The sequence below is a fragment of the Sinocyclocheilus grahami genome, unplaced genomic scaffold (assembly GCF_001515645.1).
Source record: "Sinocyclocheilus grahami isolate Dianchi unplaced genomic scaffold, SAMN03320097.WGS_v1.1 scaffold486.1, whole genome shotgun sequence".
NCBI classification, from domain to species: Eukaryota; Metazoa; Chordata; class Actinopteri; order Cypriniformes; family Cyprinidae; genus Sinocyclocheilus; species Sinocyclocheilus grahami.
In genome coordinates, this window is record NW_015505665.1 from 31,603 (window position 1) to 51,281 (window position 19,679).

At 34.9% G+C, this 19,679-nt stretch overlaps 1 protein-coding gene across 1 annotated transcript in view; it reads right to left on the bottom strand.

The window, feature by feature from the left end:
- LOC107553914 (EGF-like repeat and discoidin I-like domain-containing protein 3) overlaps nt 1–19,679 on the bottom strand; it is a gene marked incomplete at its 3' end in the record, with an annotated part of 111,685 nt that overhangs the window by 23,485 nt on the left and 68,521 nt on the right. The window contains exon 3 of the mRNA XM_016236262.1: nt 14,771–14,899. Within this exon, the coding sequence (XP_016091748.1) occupies nt 14,771–14,899 (129 nt within the window). The remainder of the gene's footprint in view (nt 1–14,770; nt 14,900–19,679) is intronic.

The following is a 19,679-nucleotide window of genomic DNA, read 5'->3' on the forward strand; positions in this document are numbered from 1 at the left end:
ACACACACACACTCTAAGATGAATATTTAACAATCAACTTTCATCTTTCAGATGAAAAATGCATAAATAGAATAATGGCTCTCTATTTAAAAATATTTTAAAATGTAATTTATTCCTGTGACGTCAAAGCTGAATTTTCAGCAGCAATTTGTCAGGAAATATACACTTGCAAAGAGGTTAAGTGAAACCATCACAGCTTTATTTGTGAACACAGGATGAATGGGTGAGTAAAAGTGCACAGTCTTGAGTACGGTAAGCAGTGTAGATATAAACTTTTGTCTTACTGGTTGGGATGATGGCAATGGGAACTGGAGAGCACACACTTCAGCAGTTGGAACAACAGGTAAGTACAATGGGTAAATATCCGGTGTTCTAACAAATAATGCTACCTCTCAGATTATGCTACCAACACTGTATTTTAAACATTGTAAGGTTAGGTTTAGGGTTGGGGTAGGTGTACAGCTTAATAAAGCCTCAAACCACATTGATATCATGCTGGAAGCACAATCTGAGAGGTAGCATTTTTCGCTGTCGAAATATGCTACCTACTGTTTTAACGGGAGGTAGCAAAATCTGACAGGTTAGCACAAATTGTCAGAACACCAGAACAATCAAAAAACACAAGGAACCAACACATGGAAACACGGAGAACAGGCAAGAGAGTATTTTCTAGTTCAAGGCCAGATCATGAATGAAATTAATGTTGTGTGTACACTAAAATATTTGTAATTATTTTTCAAAATGTGAGAGACTACAAACATGAGGACAAAAAAATCCTAGATTTAACCATTTTGCTCCTATAGTGGGTGGTGTGCCACGATGTGACATAGACAGCACACCACACACCTTCCATCTTCTACCAGCTCGCTTTCTGATTGGATATTGTTTCATTGCACGTGATAATCTCCAGATCGTACACGCGTTTGTCCTCGGGGTTCCCCCACACATCAGGATTTCTGATCGTAAATATTTAACATGTTGAATATTTACGATTCGCGATTGGAGCGCCTCCAACGTTCTTCCGAGCAGATTCAGTCACTCTCGCACCACAGGAAAATCTGATAAAATAATCTTTAGAACCACCAAGATAATCGGAACATTACCTAGGATTGTCAGAAGGGGAGAAATTGGCCCAAATCAGCCCGATTATCTTGTGGTGTGTACCCAGCATAAGATGTGTGTTTAAATAGAGAAATGATGAGGCGATTAATGGAAAACAGGTGCAGGTGATGGAGTGTGTGCAGGAGGGAACCAAGAGGGATTCTGGGAACTGTAGTGCTGGAGACTGGGGATCGTGACAGAATTACCTCAGTCTTCAGTGTCACATGATCCTTCATAATGTGAGAATGAAGACTGGAGTAATGGCTGCTGAAAATTCAGCTTTGCCATCTCAGGAATATATTACATTTTAAATTGGAATAATAGTATTTCACAATATTACTGTTTTTACTGTGCTTTTGATCAAATAAATCCAACATTGGAGAGCATAAGAGACTTCTTTCAAAAACATTAAAAATCTAAATTATTCCAAACTTTTGACCCATACTGTAGGCTATATATATATATTCTTGTTGGACATGAATGGCAGATTATTATCACCAGTCCTGTTTTGCATTAGGTTGGTTTGTTTGTATACTGGTACTGTTTAAATAATAATAATAACAATAATAATAACAACAACACTGTATTTATGCTAATATGACAAGTACGTCAAGACTGAGCTCCCATATTTAATTCACTGTGGTAATCATTGTCCAAAGCTTGGATTCTTACAACAGAAGCTCTCAGAGTCTAATATCAGCACGGAAGCACACTTTAACCAAATGACTCTATGTGTTATTGTGGGAGAAAATAACATGAAGGACTTTATCCACCAAACTCTCAACTATGAGACTGAGGACAATGTGTTTCTCTTTGAACATGAATAAAGTAGACACCATACCAATTCAAGCCTTGAAAAAGCCATATAAATAACCCTTATATAAATAACTTTTTTTGTTTTTTATTAATTTCCCAATTAATGCAAATTTACCCCCAGCCAAAAAAATAAAAAATAACATAACTCTACAAAAACAGACCTTAGGCACAATGACTAACACTCCCCACCTCCTTGTTTTTTATTAATTTATTTTTATTTGAAAGGTTGAATAAAGTTCACTGCATAAAACGTTCTGTTAGGCAACTTAAATGTACTTCATGAGGAAATATATAAACTAACTGGTTTTATTCAAGTCTAAAACATTCTTTAATATGGCAATAGTCAATTGCAATATATTAGGATACCAAAAATATTTGTATGCAATAAAAAATAACAGGATACGAATCAAAATGCTTATCTAAAAACTTTCATTTTTGTTCCACTTGTGTTATCAAACAGAATATAGTATACTGTAAATACAGTATAAATAGTTTAAGACGTGTATGCCAAAACCCAAACTATGTAGGATGTGAATCACATCACAACATTAAAAAAGACAAAAAGATAAAGTATACTGTATTTGCAGATTCAAAAGGGTGCTTCTACTAAATACTGAGCAAAGGGTCTGAATACTTAGGACCATGTGATATTTCAGTTTTTCTTTTTTAATAAATCTGCAAAAATGTCAACAATTCTGTGTTTTTCTGTCAATATGGGGTGCTGTGTGTACATTAATGAGGAAAAAAAATTACTTAAATGATTTTAGCAAATGGCTGCAATATAACAAAGAGTGAAAAATTGAAGGGGGTCTGAATACTTTCCGTACCCACTGTGTATATATATATAGCCAGGCCAAACTGGCATTCAGCTTTACTAGGTTTACTAGGATGGCCAGCAAGTTTCCCGCAGCCTGACCAGCTGACAAATGACCAAGTGCCTTACAAACCAGAGACCCAGTAAATCAAGGTTCAGGCAAATCAATTTAAAGCTTACTTACAGTTTTATAGTTGTCTCCGCTCATTAGGCTGAGATCTGAGAAAGTATTTTAACATTGAAAAAATGAGACACTTCACCTTTAAAGAAAATCTAGTAATAATGGTAACCTTTGAGTTTTCAGAACAGCCAGTGAAAAGTACACACAGTGACACACACACACACACACACACACACCTCTATTTTCTCTCTCTCTCTCTGTCTGTCCCTCAGAGTGGTGCCTTCAGGCATGATCCTATTTATTACCGGAGCAGTTTGTGTCGGGCTCTGAGGGGGTGATGGGGTAGAGGCTGAGCTGAGAGCTGTGTGAGGACAAACTCTCACTGACATGCCTGCATATCTCCACTCCATATGCTTTCAGTCACAATCACAATGGAAATGGGGATCCAGGTAAACATTCCCACACATTCTGGCAGATGTGCCTCTGAAAACCAACAGTACTGCATATGGCACAGTATAAACACAATATCGGAGCAATGTAGGGTATTAAAAAGATTGATTAGATTTAATGAAGAGATCAAAGAGATGTTTTGGTTGCATCTGCTTAACTTAAAGTGAGGAGCTCACAGCATGTATTTACAGATATTGTTGCTCATATTTGTGTAGGATTAGCTAAGATTGTTTTAATGCTTCTGAGACTGAGAGGCAGCATGATCTGGTTCCATAACGACATCATCGGCAAACTGTATAAAAACATATTCATTAGCATATCCCCTGCAGACACACTGCCATATTTCTTTTAAACCCACCAGGCGGCCAAGAAAACAAGCCGCACAAGCTCCTGTCAATATTTAATCAAATACAGATCAAGTCCAAAAACCTTGCACATGTACCCTCAATCCAAATCAATAACCGTAACAGCTGGGATATTTCGTAAGAAGCTGAAGATTGCTTATTGATCAAAGTACAAATGAAATCATCCAAAAGAATCCTTGCTCAGATATAAAAGTGCTGGCATCTTTTGAGTATTAGCCAAAGCGTAATACAGCCCACTCAAGATGCCCCTGCTTGAAAAGCTTTTTAACCTTGCTTTATTGTCTCCTCTTTCATGCATTTCTTAAAATATATGTATATATTTCATCACCAGTGTTTGCAATGCTATGTGATATAGGCCTATCCCACAGATTTGGCCTGTATTGGATTTGATGAACTTCCTGCAATCACAATCTTCAATTATTAAGAAACCAAGCTAAAAATACAGCTCTGCATGCTAAAGCTCTTCAGATTTAATAACCTTGAGATAAAAAGAACAGAGCCATCATTAATTGTATTGTGCAAAACAGTGCAGAACAGAGAATCTCCTGGCCATTCATGTTAAAATAATAAATGTTAAAAATAATAAATACAAATAATACACTGTGTCTCATCAGTAGTCATTTAAATTCAGACTAAAAATTATATTTAACTTATCTTTTACACATTTTCAACATCATTCTTGAATTCTTATTTATTTTTCACATTCTTAAGTGGTTGATTATAACTATTAATCTGACTTTTAAGTGGCCTTATTTTTTCCCCGATTTTTCACGTATATCTAAGCACTTTAAATTACCATTGTGTATGGAAATAAATAAAAAACTAAAAATAAGAACTAAGAAATGAAACATGAAATGTGAACAAAGAGAGATTTCTTGTGGATTGTTGTCTCTGGAATCATGCCTGATCAGGGTGACTACATTTTCCATTTATCCCTTTTAACAGTTTTAATTTATCCCTTTTAACAATATTTCACATTTTGTCCAAACTTATACTCATTCATACATTCAAATTTTAGTAGTCATTTATGAATTCTATGAAACTTTTCACTTATTTAGCATCCTTTTTCTGTGACCTCTCTGGGATGATGAGGCCCACTGTGGTTAGCTGATCATGCCTGATCAACGGTACACCCTTAAATGCATGAATGTTTCGCCAATCATTATTACGTATTCGGGTCTTTAGCTGCTTAATTGTTGCAATAGCAAGAAACTCTTATATTTTAAGAACAATTACAGAAGAATAAAATAAAGCATATTTTGTTAGCTTTTGAAACTTAAAAGGGTTCAATGTGAGCAGATGATTTTACCATTGTTGTCATCGTCAGAGCGCACTTCCACAGTACATTCAGCATCTGCCTCACATTCACGATCTCAGCCATATTCTCAAAACTATCGTTTTCAATGACTTCATATCCAATATTTGAAGCCAGCAAGTCAGCTTATTCACCACATCCAGCATCAAATGACAGTGACATTTATATGTCATTGCGTATAGTAATTGCTCTGCAGTAAAGCCATTCAAATCAGTTCAATTTTTGCTGATTATATTCGTTTGTTTAATGCCTGCCATAATTATGAGTGAAACGTCACGTCACCATTGTGTATCAAACTGTTCCACCTTAAGGAAAAAAGATGCATTGCACATTTTGAGTCATCAGATATGTAAATATAGTTGCGCAGGAAAAAATACTTACACATTTACATACCTCGGGTCTCTAGCGACCCTATAAACTTTTTACAAAAAATTAATCAGAAAACTGGCATTAATTTATATTTTACTATTTTTTTCTTGTTATATTGTTTATTAATAGATTGAGGAATACTAAGAACGTTGATGTCTAACTTTAAAAAAAATTAAGGAGGGAGAGGGTAGAGAATGATGTCCCGGGTCGCTAAAGACCCGAGGTATGCATTTAAGGGTTAAATTATATTAATAATGTTTATCATGGTATTGTATTATTTACTGTTCTAAACAGGAGGACTGTTTAGGCTTGCACAAGTGAGAATGAGAGCTGGCAGAGTGGAGAAGTAAACACAATTTGAATCCAAGGAGCTTTCAGTGACGACATGAAGAATTCAATACGTGGCATATCACATCAAAGGTTTGTAGTCATTGTGTTCCAAGACATGATTTGGGGATTGTTAGCATTATAACCAATACCAGTAATGATAGAAAATGTGCTCTGATTCCCCTCTCCTCCTTTTCCAGCCTGACAAAAGCCACATGCTTCTCTGCCTGCCAATGGTTTGTCGTGACATGCCATTATAATAATTGAACATTCGCTCTCCATCCCTGGTTGGCCTGCCAATCTGCCCATTGACACAGTGGGAGCATGGCAGCCCATCATTCCATTAATGACAACACAGCAGAGATTCAAGCTGGATTTCACCAATAATAATGATGATGGTAATAGAGCTAACCACCAGTGGGCCTCATCATCCCAGAGAGGTCACAGAAAAAGGACGCTAAATAAGTGAAAAGTTTCACAGAATTCATAAATGACTACTACAATTTGAATGCATGGATGATTATAAGTTTGGACAAAATGTCAAATATTGTTAAAAGGGATCAATTAAAACTGTTAAAAGGGATAAATTGAAAACTTAGTCACCCTCATGTTGTTCCAAAACTGTATGACTTTGTGTGTGTGTGTATAATATATATATATATATATATATATATAATTATATAAATTTAACAAACAATAACATATAAATGGCAAGTAATACATTGAATTAAACATGAAATTCAGAAGTAGAAAAAAACTTCACCTACATTCAGATTTTTTTTTTTTTTTTTTAGAAAAGCTGTCACTGGCCATGGTACATTTTAGTGCATAACGTGTACATTTTTGTACAAAATTGGTACATATTATTTTGCAAGGATACCGCCCTAATGACAGCCTTTGTAACTTTTATTTCCTATCCTGGTCTCATTGTTTGTGTAGGGTATTAGAATGTAACATTTTTCAACATAGTACATATATCAACATGTTTAATGCGGAAATGAACAAATTTGGACATATTAAAACATCTAAAACATAAACACTATTACATATTTACAGCTAAAAAACTAAATATGTATGACTTAAATCATAAAGATATTTGCATAGATGCACTTAACCCAATACAATAGTTAAGTGTGCGGTACAGAACAGAATTTAAGTTGTTAAACGCTGAAAATATTTTCCCAATCCACTCTATGAAGGTGCTCATTTCTCATTCTCAATCTATCACGAAGCAGGCGAGAACCAGTGAGTGTTTGATTTCACTTGTGTAAAACTTGTCGTAAAGCTTTGATTCTGCAATTTTTTAAATGTTTAACGAGCATGAGGTTTTGATGTTTAGTCGCTGCTGAGAATGGAGATGATCACTTATTAATGGCTACATATAAACAATAGTTAAACAATTACAATATTATTCATTTTAAGGTTTTAAGGTCTAGTCTTGATTAACATTATGTAATCCTTTGAAATTACACAGAACAGAATTACATTTTATAATTTCATATTAAGTAAATAAGTAAGACGTGATTGAAATCAATGCTTTCAATTATAATGCCAATGATTTCAGTATTCACACATTTGTACATCTCTGTACATCTGTAAAGTTGTTTACGTATAATTTATGTTTTAGATGCTGATTTAGATTGTTGATTTTGGTGCCTATGCAAGTGTATGTGTGTAAAATGATTCAAACTTTTCGAATGATTAACATTATGTAATCCTTCGAAATTACACAGAACAGAATTACATTTTATAATTTCATATTAAGTAAATAAGTAAGCTGCGTTTAATAAACGTGATTGAAATCAATGCTTTCAATTATAATGCCAATGATTTCAGTATTCACACATTTGTACATCTCTGTACATCTGTAAAGTTGTTTACGTATAATTTATGTTTTAGATGCTGATTTAGATTGTTGATTTTGGTGCCTATGCAAGTGTATGTGTGTAAAATGATTCAAACTTTTCGAATCAATATTTCATGTCTATTATTTATTTATTTGGCAAGTAGCCGTGCAATGAGCGAGACAGTGTACACTTCACTGGTCATTATCTCTAAGGTTTATCCGATTCACATTGAGCCTAAGAACACCTCTTATTCAAGATAAAATCACTGTGACACAACCCTGCAGGGCTTACTGTTTTAATAAACCCCTTTAGGATATATTTTGTGATAATGACCGGCTGACCATCCAGTAATTGAATCCTACCTCAACATTTCAATCCATAATAATGCTCATGAAACAGGCATCATTATCTTCTTTGTCCAGTACTGTTAGTACTGTTAGTACTGACTGCTCTAAATAGCAAGGTTGCATTGGCAGGCTGTGTTAAAGATAAAGCGCACAGCTGTGAAATTTGCTTACTGTTTTAATAAACCCCTTTAGGATATATTTTGTGATAATGACCGGCTGACTGTACATATAGGTACCATCCAGTAATTGAATCCTACCTCAACATTTCAATCCATAATAATGCTCATGAAACAGGCATCATTATCTTCTTTGTCCAGTACTGTTAGTACTGTTAGTACTGACTGCTCTAAATAGCAAGGTTGCATTGGCAGGCTGTGTTAAAGATAAAGCGCACAGCTGTGAAATTGTTCTTGATGCTCACAGTTCAACCAAGTCGTTTATTAGATGTAGGCTGAAACTACATGTGACATGCTGGAAAAATGAAATCACATTACTTTAAAAGTAGACCGCTAACAATTTCTGAGATCATTTTAGCCATCAACAGAATGTCCTGAGGGTGGATTACGGAACAGAATGATTTAACAAATAATTGTGAATGTTCCATTGATGGATCAGTTTAAGTTTGTGATATTTTTGCATTACATTGAATAGAATGTTGCTAAATGTACACATGTTAATAATGAAATTAATTCTTCCAAAAAACAAGAATTGTTCCACTGTATTAAAAACCTAACTAGGGATATAACATATAATTTTAAAAAGTCAAATTGCAAAATTCAAATAGAAATCTAGGAATTAAAATGCCAATCCATAGACTGGGTTTTCACAAACACAACCTCCACAAGGTCGACCACATGAAATACACAATAAAACTAAATCTGGAGCTTTGCTGGACATTTCAGTTGTGGCCACTAATTTTATCTGCATCTTTAAAATAGCATCCTATATCCACTGAATTAGTGCTAAATGTTGCTTGGAACTACATTGAATGTGTCTAAAAGTAAAAATCAAATCAATTACCTTGAGAACAGAGCAGACTGACCACTAAACCACATTGCAGCACCAATATGTATTTTAGGGGGAAAGTTTTGCAGCTGTTCTGGGTTTTAGATTATATAGATTCTAGATTTCTTTTCATGTTTTATGCTTCACTAACAGTGCTTTTCCCATTTCCACACTGATTCCAAAGTCATTTCCATTTGTAACAAAGGACCAACATTCAGTAAAGGGTTTATTCTTGCTGATAAAATCCCTCTAACTCAATTTTATCAGTCTATTAAGCCTGTCAGCAATTACAAAGCCTGCACATGGCTGCAACAAAGCCCTCAAAGCTGTCATTATTGGGACTCTATTATCACTTTCCTTTTATCATTTAATTGCTGGAATTACCCAGACACTAGATTTGGTTACCTAATGTCTTTAGATACTGTATATGTGCCAATCCATTTCAACAAGCGGAAAAGAAATCGGATGCCATTATAGACCTTCAGATGTTTTGAGATTTAACAAATGTACTGATGTAATGTACAGAGCTGAGCTTTACTAAGCTTAACTAAAGCTAATCACACAAGGCTGATGGCATGAATCTTTCAAAGCTGGCTTTGATAAGACATACCATCTCCTTTTGAAGAAACGTTTGCATATTTTGAAGAATATTTATGACTGTGTACAAGGGACATCTTGTAAACACACAAAACCTGGTAAATTTCAAGCATCTACAACATTATGCAAAATAAATGAGTCACAGGTCTAAACAATCCATCAATTCTAATAAAATGTCAAACAGCCACTTTTGGTCAAGTACATTTTTATTGTATTTTGACGGATGAATTTGGTACTGGAGAAACAGTTTGAAATGAGGTTGCGTGCATCAGTTTACTGTTTCCACTACTTTAATCATCCTTTCCCCAGAGTACTAATCTCTTTTTCATTCCCTTTCTCCACCCACATACCAATGTTTACAAGCTTCTGTCCAGATCCACCCTTGGCCACCATCATCCCCTCACCTGTGCCCCATCTGCCATTATCAGTATCACGAGTCTCGTCCAACAGCAGTCATAACTTATGCTTGCATCCTATTCTATTACAGTAATAACATAATCCAATTGAAGGGGATTAGCCTCTCCAGAAAAAAAGTAAGTGTAAACTTTTCAGGATTAAGTTATACTTGACTTACATCAGTGTCTTGCTGAGTTTTCATCTAAAGTCACATTGCCAGGAGCTTTATATGCTAATATCACACATTCAATAGATTAAAGCATGGAGCATGTCAGTTCAGTCATACTTTATTTTAATGTCCAATTCTCACTACTAATTAACTATTAACTATGACTTTTGCCTCAATAAACTCCTAATTTTCTGCTTACTAATAGTTAGTAAGGTAGTTGTCAAGTTATTGGGTAAGATTAAGGGATCAAAAAAATATGGTCATGCAGAATAAGGCATTAATGTGCTGTATAAGTACTAATAAACAGCCACAATGCTGACACTATGTGCATGCTAATAAACAACTAGTTAATAGTGAGAACGGGTTCTTAAAATAAAGTGTTACCATCCGTTCATATATGTACCACACTGATTCATGAAAATTTAAATTAAAAATGAAATATATAAAATTTATGACTTAAGAAAACATAGCCCTGTTTCAGTTCATTTAACAAGAATTACAGCATCTGCAAGACACATTCCCAGCTGTATTCTAATACCTTTAAATGCAAATAAATAAATAAATAAATAAATAATGTCCCCAGGAAAAAAGAAAAAAAAAATCACAAAAACCAATACTGACAATAGCAAAATCTTATATGATAATGGATGCTATTTAGTCAGCTATTCTGAAAATCTTTGAAGGCGAATAGCTATTATTTTCTAGGACGGCACTGCTGCACACAGCAATCACTGTAAATGGCATGAAGTTTGCACTTCTCTTGACACACTTATGGTTTTATTGTGACACTTAGGATGTGAATTTTTATGAGCACTTGAGCACTGTTAAGCGGACACTAGGCTAAATTCAGTGAAAGATGTCCCCAGTGTCTTATTAAGTTTTCTTATTAAGTGGAAGATTTCAACAGCGTGACTTATGAATCATGCCAACATTAAAATCTTTCAATCTAACGTCTACAGTCAAATATTTTGTTATGCTGAATTAACTACTGTAGGCCTGCTAAATGACACTGTTGGGACATTTTATTTGCTACCAAATCACAACTCTAACAGTTAGGGATGTAACGGTATGAAAATTTCTTATCACAATTATAGTGACCAAAATTATACAACTAGTTAATAGTGAGAACGGGTTCTTAAAATAAAGTGTTACCATCCGTTCATATATGTACCACACTGATTCATGAAAATTTAAATTAAAAATGAAATATATAAAATTTATGACTTAAGAAAACATAGCCCTGTTTCAGTTCATTTAACAAGAATTACAGCATCTGCAAGACACATTCCCAGCTGTATTCTAATACCTTTAAATGCAAATAAATAAATAAATAAATAAATAATGTCCCCAGGAAAAAAGAAAAAAAAAATCACAAAAACCAATACTGACAATAGCAAAATCTTATATGATAATGGATGCTATTTAGTCAGCTATTCTGAAAATCTTTGAAGGCGAATAGCTATTATTTTCTAGGACGGCACTGCTGCACACAGCAATCACTGTAAATGGCATGAAGTTTGCACTTCTCTTGACACACTTATGGTTTTATTGTGACACTTAGGATGTGAATTTTTATGAGCACTTGAGCACTGTTAAGCGGACACTAGGCTAAATTCAGTGAAAGATGTGCCCAGTGTCTTATTAAGTTTTCTTATTAAGTGGAAGATTTCAACAGCGTGACTTATGAATCATGCCAACATTAAAATCTTTCAATCTAACGTCTACAGTCAAATATTTTGTTATGCTGAATTAACTACTGTAGGCCTGCTAAATGACACTGTTGGGACATTTTCAACTCTAACAGTTAGGGATGTAATGGTATGAAAATTTCTTATCACAATTATAGTTACCAAAATTATCACGGTTATCAGTATTATCAGGGTATTGTTAAAATGTGCTGGAGATGTTCAAAAAGTACCGAAATATAAATCACTTCAAGTTTTATATTTAAAAATCAACAAACAAAATGACTTTTCTGTTTGCATAATCACTAAAACAATAACATTACCCATGATGTTCGGATTTTAAATGACAACTTGACAGACAACAGTTTAATAGCATGTTGAAATATCTAATGTAAATGTTCAAATAAAGCTTTGAAAAAGTTTCATAAAAAGGTAAACCTCACATTTCAGCCTTTAAATAAAGAAAATATATAAGTCAAAATGATTATAATGATTAATAAATGATTATATGTATTTTATCTGCTCCATAAATAATTCTAGATAACTTATCTGAATTGTTTAAATGTGTAGAATCCACATAAGCTTGTTTTTCATCAACCAGTCAAAATTTAAAGAAGGGCATGCAAATTCGGTCCGTTTTTGGCCAGACAGAAACTGCACACAGACTGAATGTAAATATAAGTCTCTGTAAATCCACTCGCTGACAGCAGGTGGCGCTTATGGAAAAGCAGAATTAGAGCTGTTTCCGTAACCTCCGTGGACAAAGCAGTATTGCGATTAAGAAGACTTCTTTTAGGTATTACATGGAGTGAAGATGAAAACAAATGCCATTGAATCGTTTCTGAAGATAGTCAGAATCTTCAGAGGTACATTCATAATTAATTCATTCATATATTATTTTTTATAATTCCCTTGGCACTCTTTTAAAACCTCCCAGCTTTTCCACCCTGTTTTCACTCAAAACAAAACTACTCTGCGTGCTATGCTGGACAGTATTTATTTATCGCAAGTTGTTCAAATCGCGGTAATCTAATACGGTTTTAATGATAATTAAAAGATGAAATGGTAATACTAACCGTGGGGAATTTTATCATGATTTATCGTCAAACCAGTAGTCGTTACATCCCTACTAACAGTATAACACCTTTTTTTTTTTTTGCCTCTATTTTGTGATACTCACCCACAAGCAACGTTTCTCATTTTCATTAAGTTTAATGTCATTTACTAAAATAATTAAAGCTAAAATTGAAATATAAATGAATGAATAAATGATGGAATCAATGAATAAATAAATAAATTTATATTTATATGATAAACACAGAAATAAAAACTAATTAATAAATAGATATAATTATATTTTAAGTATATTTATGATACTACAGCATGGTACAGCATTTAATGGTTCCCAAACATTCCAACTAAAATCTCCCATATGCCTATTGATTGGAAAGAACAGGAGACAATAGAAAGGCCTTATTATTGAGATAACTTTAAGATTAGAGAGTAAGACTGTGAGTTACAGTAGTAGAACATTTAAGGAGCTTATATTCAAATACCCTTTCATTATCCTCCAGCTTGTATCCACATACAATCATACAAACACTGAATATGTAAGAGTAAATGTTGATTTTTCTGCCTTTTTTTCTGCTGGAGTGGCAAAAGATCAGACTGCTTCTAACCATATGTTCAGCAGAGGAGTAAAAATAAATCATGCAATAACATCTGTCGCTGTTTGCTATAATCACAGCAAAAACGCAATGTGTGTTCAGTTGCATTTGAGTGCATATAAATACAAACATAAATTACATTAGGCTTGTAAAATAAACTCATAAAGATAAAAACAGCTTCATGAAATTGCCATTCTTTTAATATGATACTACCAACGAAAATACTGTTTAATAATAAGGGCAAATATCCATAGCCGACATCCCATGGCCTCATCGGGATAGTAAAGAGTCCACTGGATGTGCACTTCAAAATCTTAGCAGAAGTAGTAGTATTTCTTACTATTGCTAACACACTGCTTTTTGGCTAACTACTGTATATAGTGGAGAAGTGCCCCCTCACTTTGTGCGCTCTGGAGCCAACCCTGATAGAGGCATTTACATTTTGACATCCTAAAAACAGACTTTAGTCACATTCACTGTAATCAATTAATTAACGAAATGTACTGTATCCTAACTGCGTGAGCTTAATCAGACTTATCCTTATTTTTTACCAAAAATATTCTTTTTTTTTTTTTTTAAATCTGTGCTTCTCATCCGTTCTGCACTGTCTATGGGTAGTGCAGCTTCACCATACATATTTAACTACGCGCACAGCTAAATAAAACAGACTGGGTACTGATATTTCTGTGAAACGCGTTGTGCAAGCCTGATCTAGGACCTATATATAGGACCCATACAGCAGCAGAGGACTATTATTTTGTTGAACGAACTGAGGATGACGTCACATGCTCAGATTTGGCGGAAAGGGGCATGTCAAGACCGCCCACAAGGGGAAAACTAATTTTGAAGTCGTTTATCCGTTTTCTACCCGTGAACCAAAAAAAACTAAAATTGAGCCAAAATCTCGATTTTTTTTTATTTTTTTTTGAACAATTTCTGCTTATTTCATTTCAAACTGAGAAATAAACTATCAAAACGTACACTGACCTTATTGGTAGCCTACGTATTTCGCGTCTCGCGAAAAAGTGCCCCTAGGTACGTTTTTGCCATGAAACCAGTTAGATTTTAGCAAAATATATATATTTTTTAAGTTTCTAAATCGGCACTGTATATTTACTTGGGGCATTCATGAACAAAGCTAGAATCTTCCCAACACTGAAAAAAAATTGATTAAACACACTTGCTGCAGTATAAACACAGTGTTAGACTGGTTTCAGATCCATCTAAAATTGGACATGTTTACATGAGATGCATTCATGTGTTCAAAAAAGTGGAGCACAATGAGTTTCAAATTAATGCAACTACAGAACTCATCCAACATCCCATCCCTAAATAAAATCAAGCAGAAACAACACTGTACAATCACTGCATGAACTTACTGTGTTGGCAGTGGATTCCGTTGAAGCCTGATGGGCACTTGCAGACATATCCAATGAATGTGTCGCCCCTGAACGTTTCACTGATTTCACAGGTGCCTCCATTGTGACAAGGGTTTGGATGGCAGGGTCCTGTAATTTAGACAAAATAGAAATAAGCAAGTGGGCTGAAGTGTTTTTGATGTATGTAAGTGTTCACATCCCACATGATGGGTTAGATAAATAGTGGGTTAGAAGCAGGCATCAGCAGTTTATAACATGGCCTGCCGTGGAAGTGCTTGTATCTCTGTCTACAGTGGTTCAAGTAACAACCTCTGTGACATACGGGGGGGGGGAAGATAAACGATTGAACACACTGAAGGAAAGGATGAAACGAGACAGAGTCACAGAGAGAAAGAGAGAAATGTAAGTATAAGCATCACTTGCTGAGGTCACCATGGGGCCGCTTGAGGGATAAATGATATCATGGGCACTGCATTACCTCTCCTGGCACTGTGTCAACACACAGACAGACAGAGAGAGAGAGAGAGAGATAGATAAAGAGAGAGAGAGAGCGAGAGAGAGAGAGAGAGAGAGAATGAGTCCTGGCATTTCACTTAATCGTTATAAACTGTCAGAGTTAAATCGGAGGAGAAATTAATAGATGAGTATGTGAAAAGGTCAAGGGAGTGTTATGGGAGCAATGCTCTTTGACAGGATGCCAGTTTAATGACATTTTAGTGAACGATGGATTCAGAAAAGGTGTGACACATATGGCATTTAATATGTAACTAGATAATATCTGTCATACATACATTTATTGTAATGTACCTTGACAGGAAGATTGTCTCCTCCAGCTGAATCTGGTTCCTCTCAAGGTTTTTACACTGTATAGAACATTGTAGAGTCAAATTTATATCCTTAATTTAAGTAAATATTCTGAGTGAATTTAACTTAATCTGTCATGATTTATCAATAGCACAATTACTTAGATTGTTTTTGATTAATCTTTCTATGTAAATTGCACAATTACATGCAAACCTCAATACACATGTTGTTCAATTTGAACTATATTTGTGTAATTGTGTAATATGTATCTATTGCTATGAGAATGTACACTATTGTTCAAAAGTTTGGGGTCAGTAAGATTTTAAAATTATTTTGAAAAAACTCTCATGCTGTCAAGGCCATAGAGAGAGAGCATAAAATAATAATAATAATAATAATGATAATGATAATGATAATGATAATAATAATAATAATAATAATAATGTGAGATATTTCTATTTTAAAATGTAATGTATTCCTATGATGGCAAAGCTGAATTTTTCACATGATCTTTCAGAAATCATTCTAATATGTTGATTGGCTTAAGAAACATTTATTATTGTTATTATTATTATTGTTGAAGCAGTTGTGACGCTTTTTTGAGGTGTTGATTTTTGTGGAAACTGATATGTTAAATGGAACAGTATTTATTTGATATAGAATTTTTTGTAACATTATAAGTGATTTTACTGTCATTTTTTATCAATTTAATGCATGTTTGCTGTAAAAGTATTAATATGAATTAATTAAAAGTATTAATTAATAGAAAAATATTGACTGAACAAAGTACTAGTTTTCTGTAAATTCAAATTCTGTAAACTCAAAACTTGAATAGAATAAGTGATTTTACTGTCATTTTTTATCAATTTAATGCATGTTTGCTGTAAAAGTATTAATATGAATTAATTAAAAGTATTAATTAATAAAAAAATATTGACTGAACAAAGTACTAGTTTTCTGTAAATTAAAATTCTGTAAACTCGAAACTTGAATAGAATGGTGGAGTAGAGAGATGTATTACAGAGACATGATCAATGTGCTCTTAAGTGCAAAGACAGACTAAATGTAGATTGTTCAAAATACACACATTTCATATTGGGTCCAAAGCAGAGGAGCTCTGGATGAGAGTCTTGAAAATGTTTGATTGTGTGACAGTAGGATCTTTGAAAGATAGACTACTGCTCAAAAAATTGGGGTGAGTAAGATTGATTGATTGATTGATTGATTTCAATACTGTTATTTAGCAAGGATGCATTAATTTGAGCAGAAGTGACAGTAAAAAACATTTATAATAATTAAACAAACAAACTATTTCAAATAAATGCTGTTCTTGAAATGCATTTGAATTTTCTATTCAACAAAAGATCCTCAAAAAATTATGGGTTTAACAAATAATAATAATAATGCATGTTTATTGAGTACCAAATCAGCACTACAATTATAACTAAACTAAAAGAGAAAAGAAAGTATAGAATCTAATAAAAAAATAAAAAAAATAAAATAACAGTATATAATTTATACTAAAATAACACTGGGATCATGTGACACAGATCTTTTCAACTATCTATCAAATAATAAGACGACAGGGAAAGACGAGAGAGGACCAGGCCTGGATCGGAACAGGACGAGCAGAGAGTTCATAGACGGCCTCCTTGGCCGGAACAGGACGAGCAGAGAGTTCATAGATGGCCTCCCTGGCCGGCGAACACTCAAACAAAACTTTAATAATAAAATAAACTCAAAACAGCGCGACAGCCCCTCGCGGACGACTGTCGCGCACAAACAAAACCAAAACACAAAATAAAATCCAGGCCTGGTCCTCTCTCGTCTTTCCCTGTCGTCACTCCTCTTTTGTATCCTTCCGGAGCTCCTCCGTGAGACTCGAGACCGGTGAGTGGCGCAGGTGTCGCGCATTCGCAATTACTCCACCGGCCTCGCTCCGTTCCCACGGCTCTCGGCCCCGCCCCTCTCGTCACAGTTACATAATAAGAAATGTTTAAGCAGCAAATCATCGCATTAGAATGATTTCTGAAAAATCATGTGACACTGAAGAATGTAAAAAAATAAACTATGGAATAAATTACGTTTTAAAATATTAAAACAGAGGACTTTTATTTAACATGTAATAATAATACACAATATTACTGTTTTTACTGTCTTTTGGTGAAATAAATGCAGTCTTGGTGATCATATAAGATGTAAATCTTCTTACATGGTTTTACAAATGGAAACATTACATGAACTTAGGCCAATTTGTTATAAAAATTCTCAAACACACACATACTAAACATCAATAGCAATTCTTAAACTATTCAATAGTTATTCAAAATACATTCACAATAAATGATTAAGGCATGATGGTTAAACATGTGGGTTAGATACATGATATGGGGTTAGATATGTAGCAATGGTTAGTTGCTCGAGTCCTTTAGATGCATATTCACATGGAAATGAAGTTTCTTTTGTGTTAATGTTGAAAACTGTTCTGTGACAGGGGTTTAGGTTTAGGCTTGCTTCAGAGGGCTAATGCCTGATTTATGACATCCTGTTGTCTTGGGCCTCTGTGGAATTTTTGTGACTCCTCGTGCCTCAACTCGGTTTTGACCAAATCTTAGATTGTCTGATTCGGTCTGATATCCTACAACTATTACATTATCTGATTGTTTCAAAGGAACAAAATTATCCAATAATCACTTGATTAAGTCAACTGATTACTAAAATCAACAATAACAGGGTAAATATGGGACAATATTTTTTGTAATACTAATTTTAAACAATATGTATTGTAAAAATAACATGAATTTAATTTTGAGTGATGTGATTTTCACATATTGGCTCTTAATGGTTTGAGTGTCTCTACTCCAGATGGAAAACCACTTTGATTTCATCTATCGCCTTGAAAAAATTAAAAATAAAATAAAAAATGAAAGTGTTGTAACAAAAATGCTGATTTCACTACTAACAGCTTTAAAACCAACATTCAGGCACTGGACTGACTGTTCTAGAGTAGCTTCTAATCTCTTAGTCTTCTCAAATCCTGCATTTACAAGCAAGCCAACCTCATAAAAACCCCCGGAGGGCCCATATCTCATGGCCTATCAATACCATACTGATGTTTAAAACATTAGAGTGCCTGCATCAGGATGCATGCTGTCAAATGTTGCTTGATGAAATTGCAGGGCAGTCAGTTTAATCTTTCAAAATATCAGCAGCAAGTTCTACGGGAGGGCATGGGTGGAGTAGAGAGATGTATTACAGAGACATGATCAATGTGCTCTTAAGTGCAAAGACAGACTAAATGTAGATTGTTCATTACTGTCTTTTGGTGAAATAAATGCAGTCTTGGTGATCATATAAGATGTAAATCTTCTTACATGGTTTTACAAATGGAAACATTACATGAACTTAGGCCAATTTGTTATAAAAGTAAAAGTTAGTGGTGTTCTTAGAAAACGTCTCTAGGTTACATATGTAACCATGGTTCCCCCGAGGGAACGAGACGCTGCGTTGAGATTCACTTTGGGAACTCCCCTGCGTGACCGCGTTCTGAAGCATGTGTAAAATCAGTCCAATGGAGCAGCGAGACGTCACGAGCGGGGTGACGTGAGTGCCAGGAAGTATAAAAGCTCATCCGGCAGAGCGCAAATTAGCTGAAGTAGCGCCTGGAGGGATGCAGGGAGTATGGCAAAGAGACGCAGTGTCTCGTTCCCTCGGGGAACCATGGTTACATACGTAACCTAGAGACGTTCCCTTTCAGGAACTCAAGCTGCGTCGAGATTCACTTTGGGAATGAGAATACCCTCTGCGCCATACTACCAAGTCCCTGCCTGTGTGTATCAGATGAGCACATCATGAAGAAAGAACTTGGGAACCTGGGGTAGATGCCAGGTCTAGGTTATAGAAGCGGACAAAAGTGTGCAGAGAGGACCAACTCGCCGCAGCACAAATGTCCTGCAAGGCCACACCCAAGTTGAAAGCCTTGGAGGCCGCCATACTCCTGGTCGAGTGCGCTCTGACCCCCATAGGTGATGGGAGGCCAGAGGACTCGTAGGCTAGTGAGATGGCCTCGACCACTCACCTACTCATAGTCTGCTTGGTCGCCGGA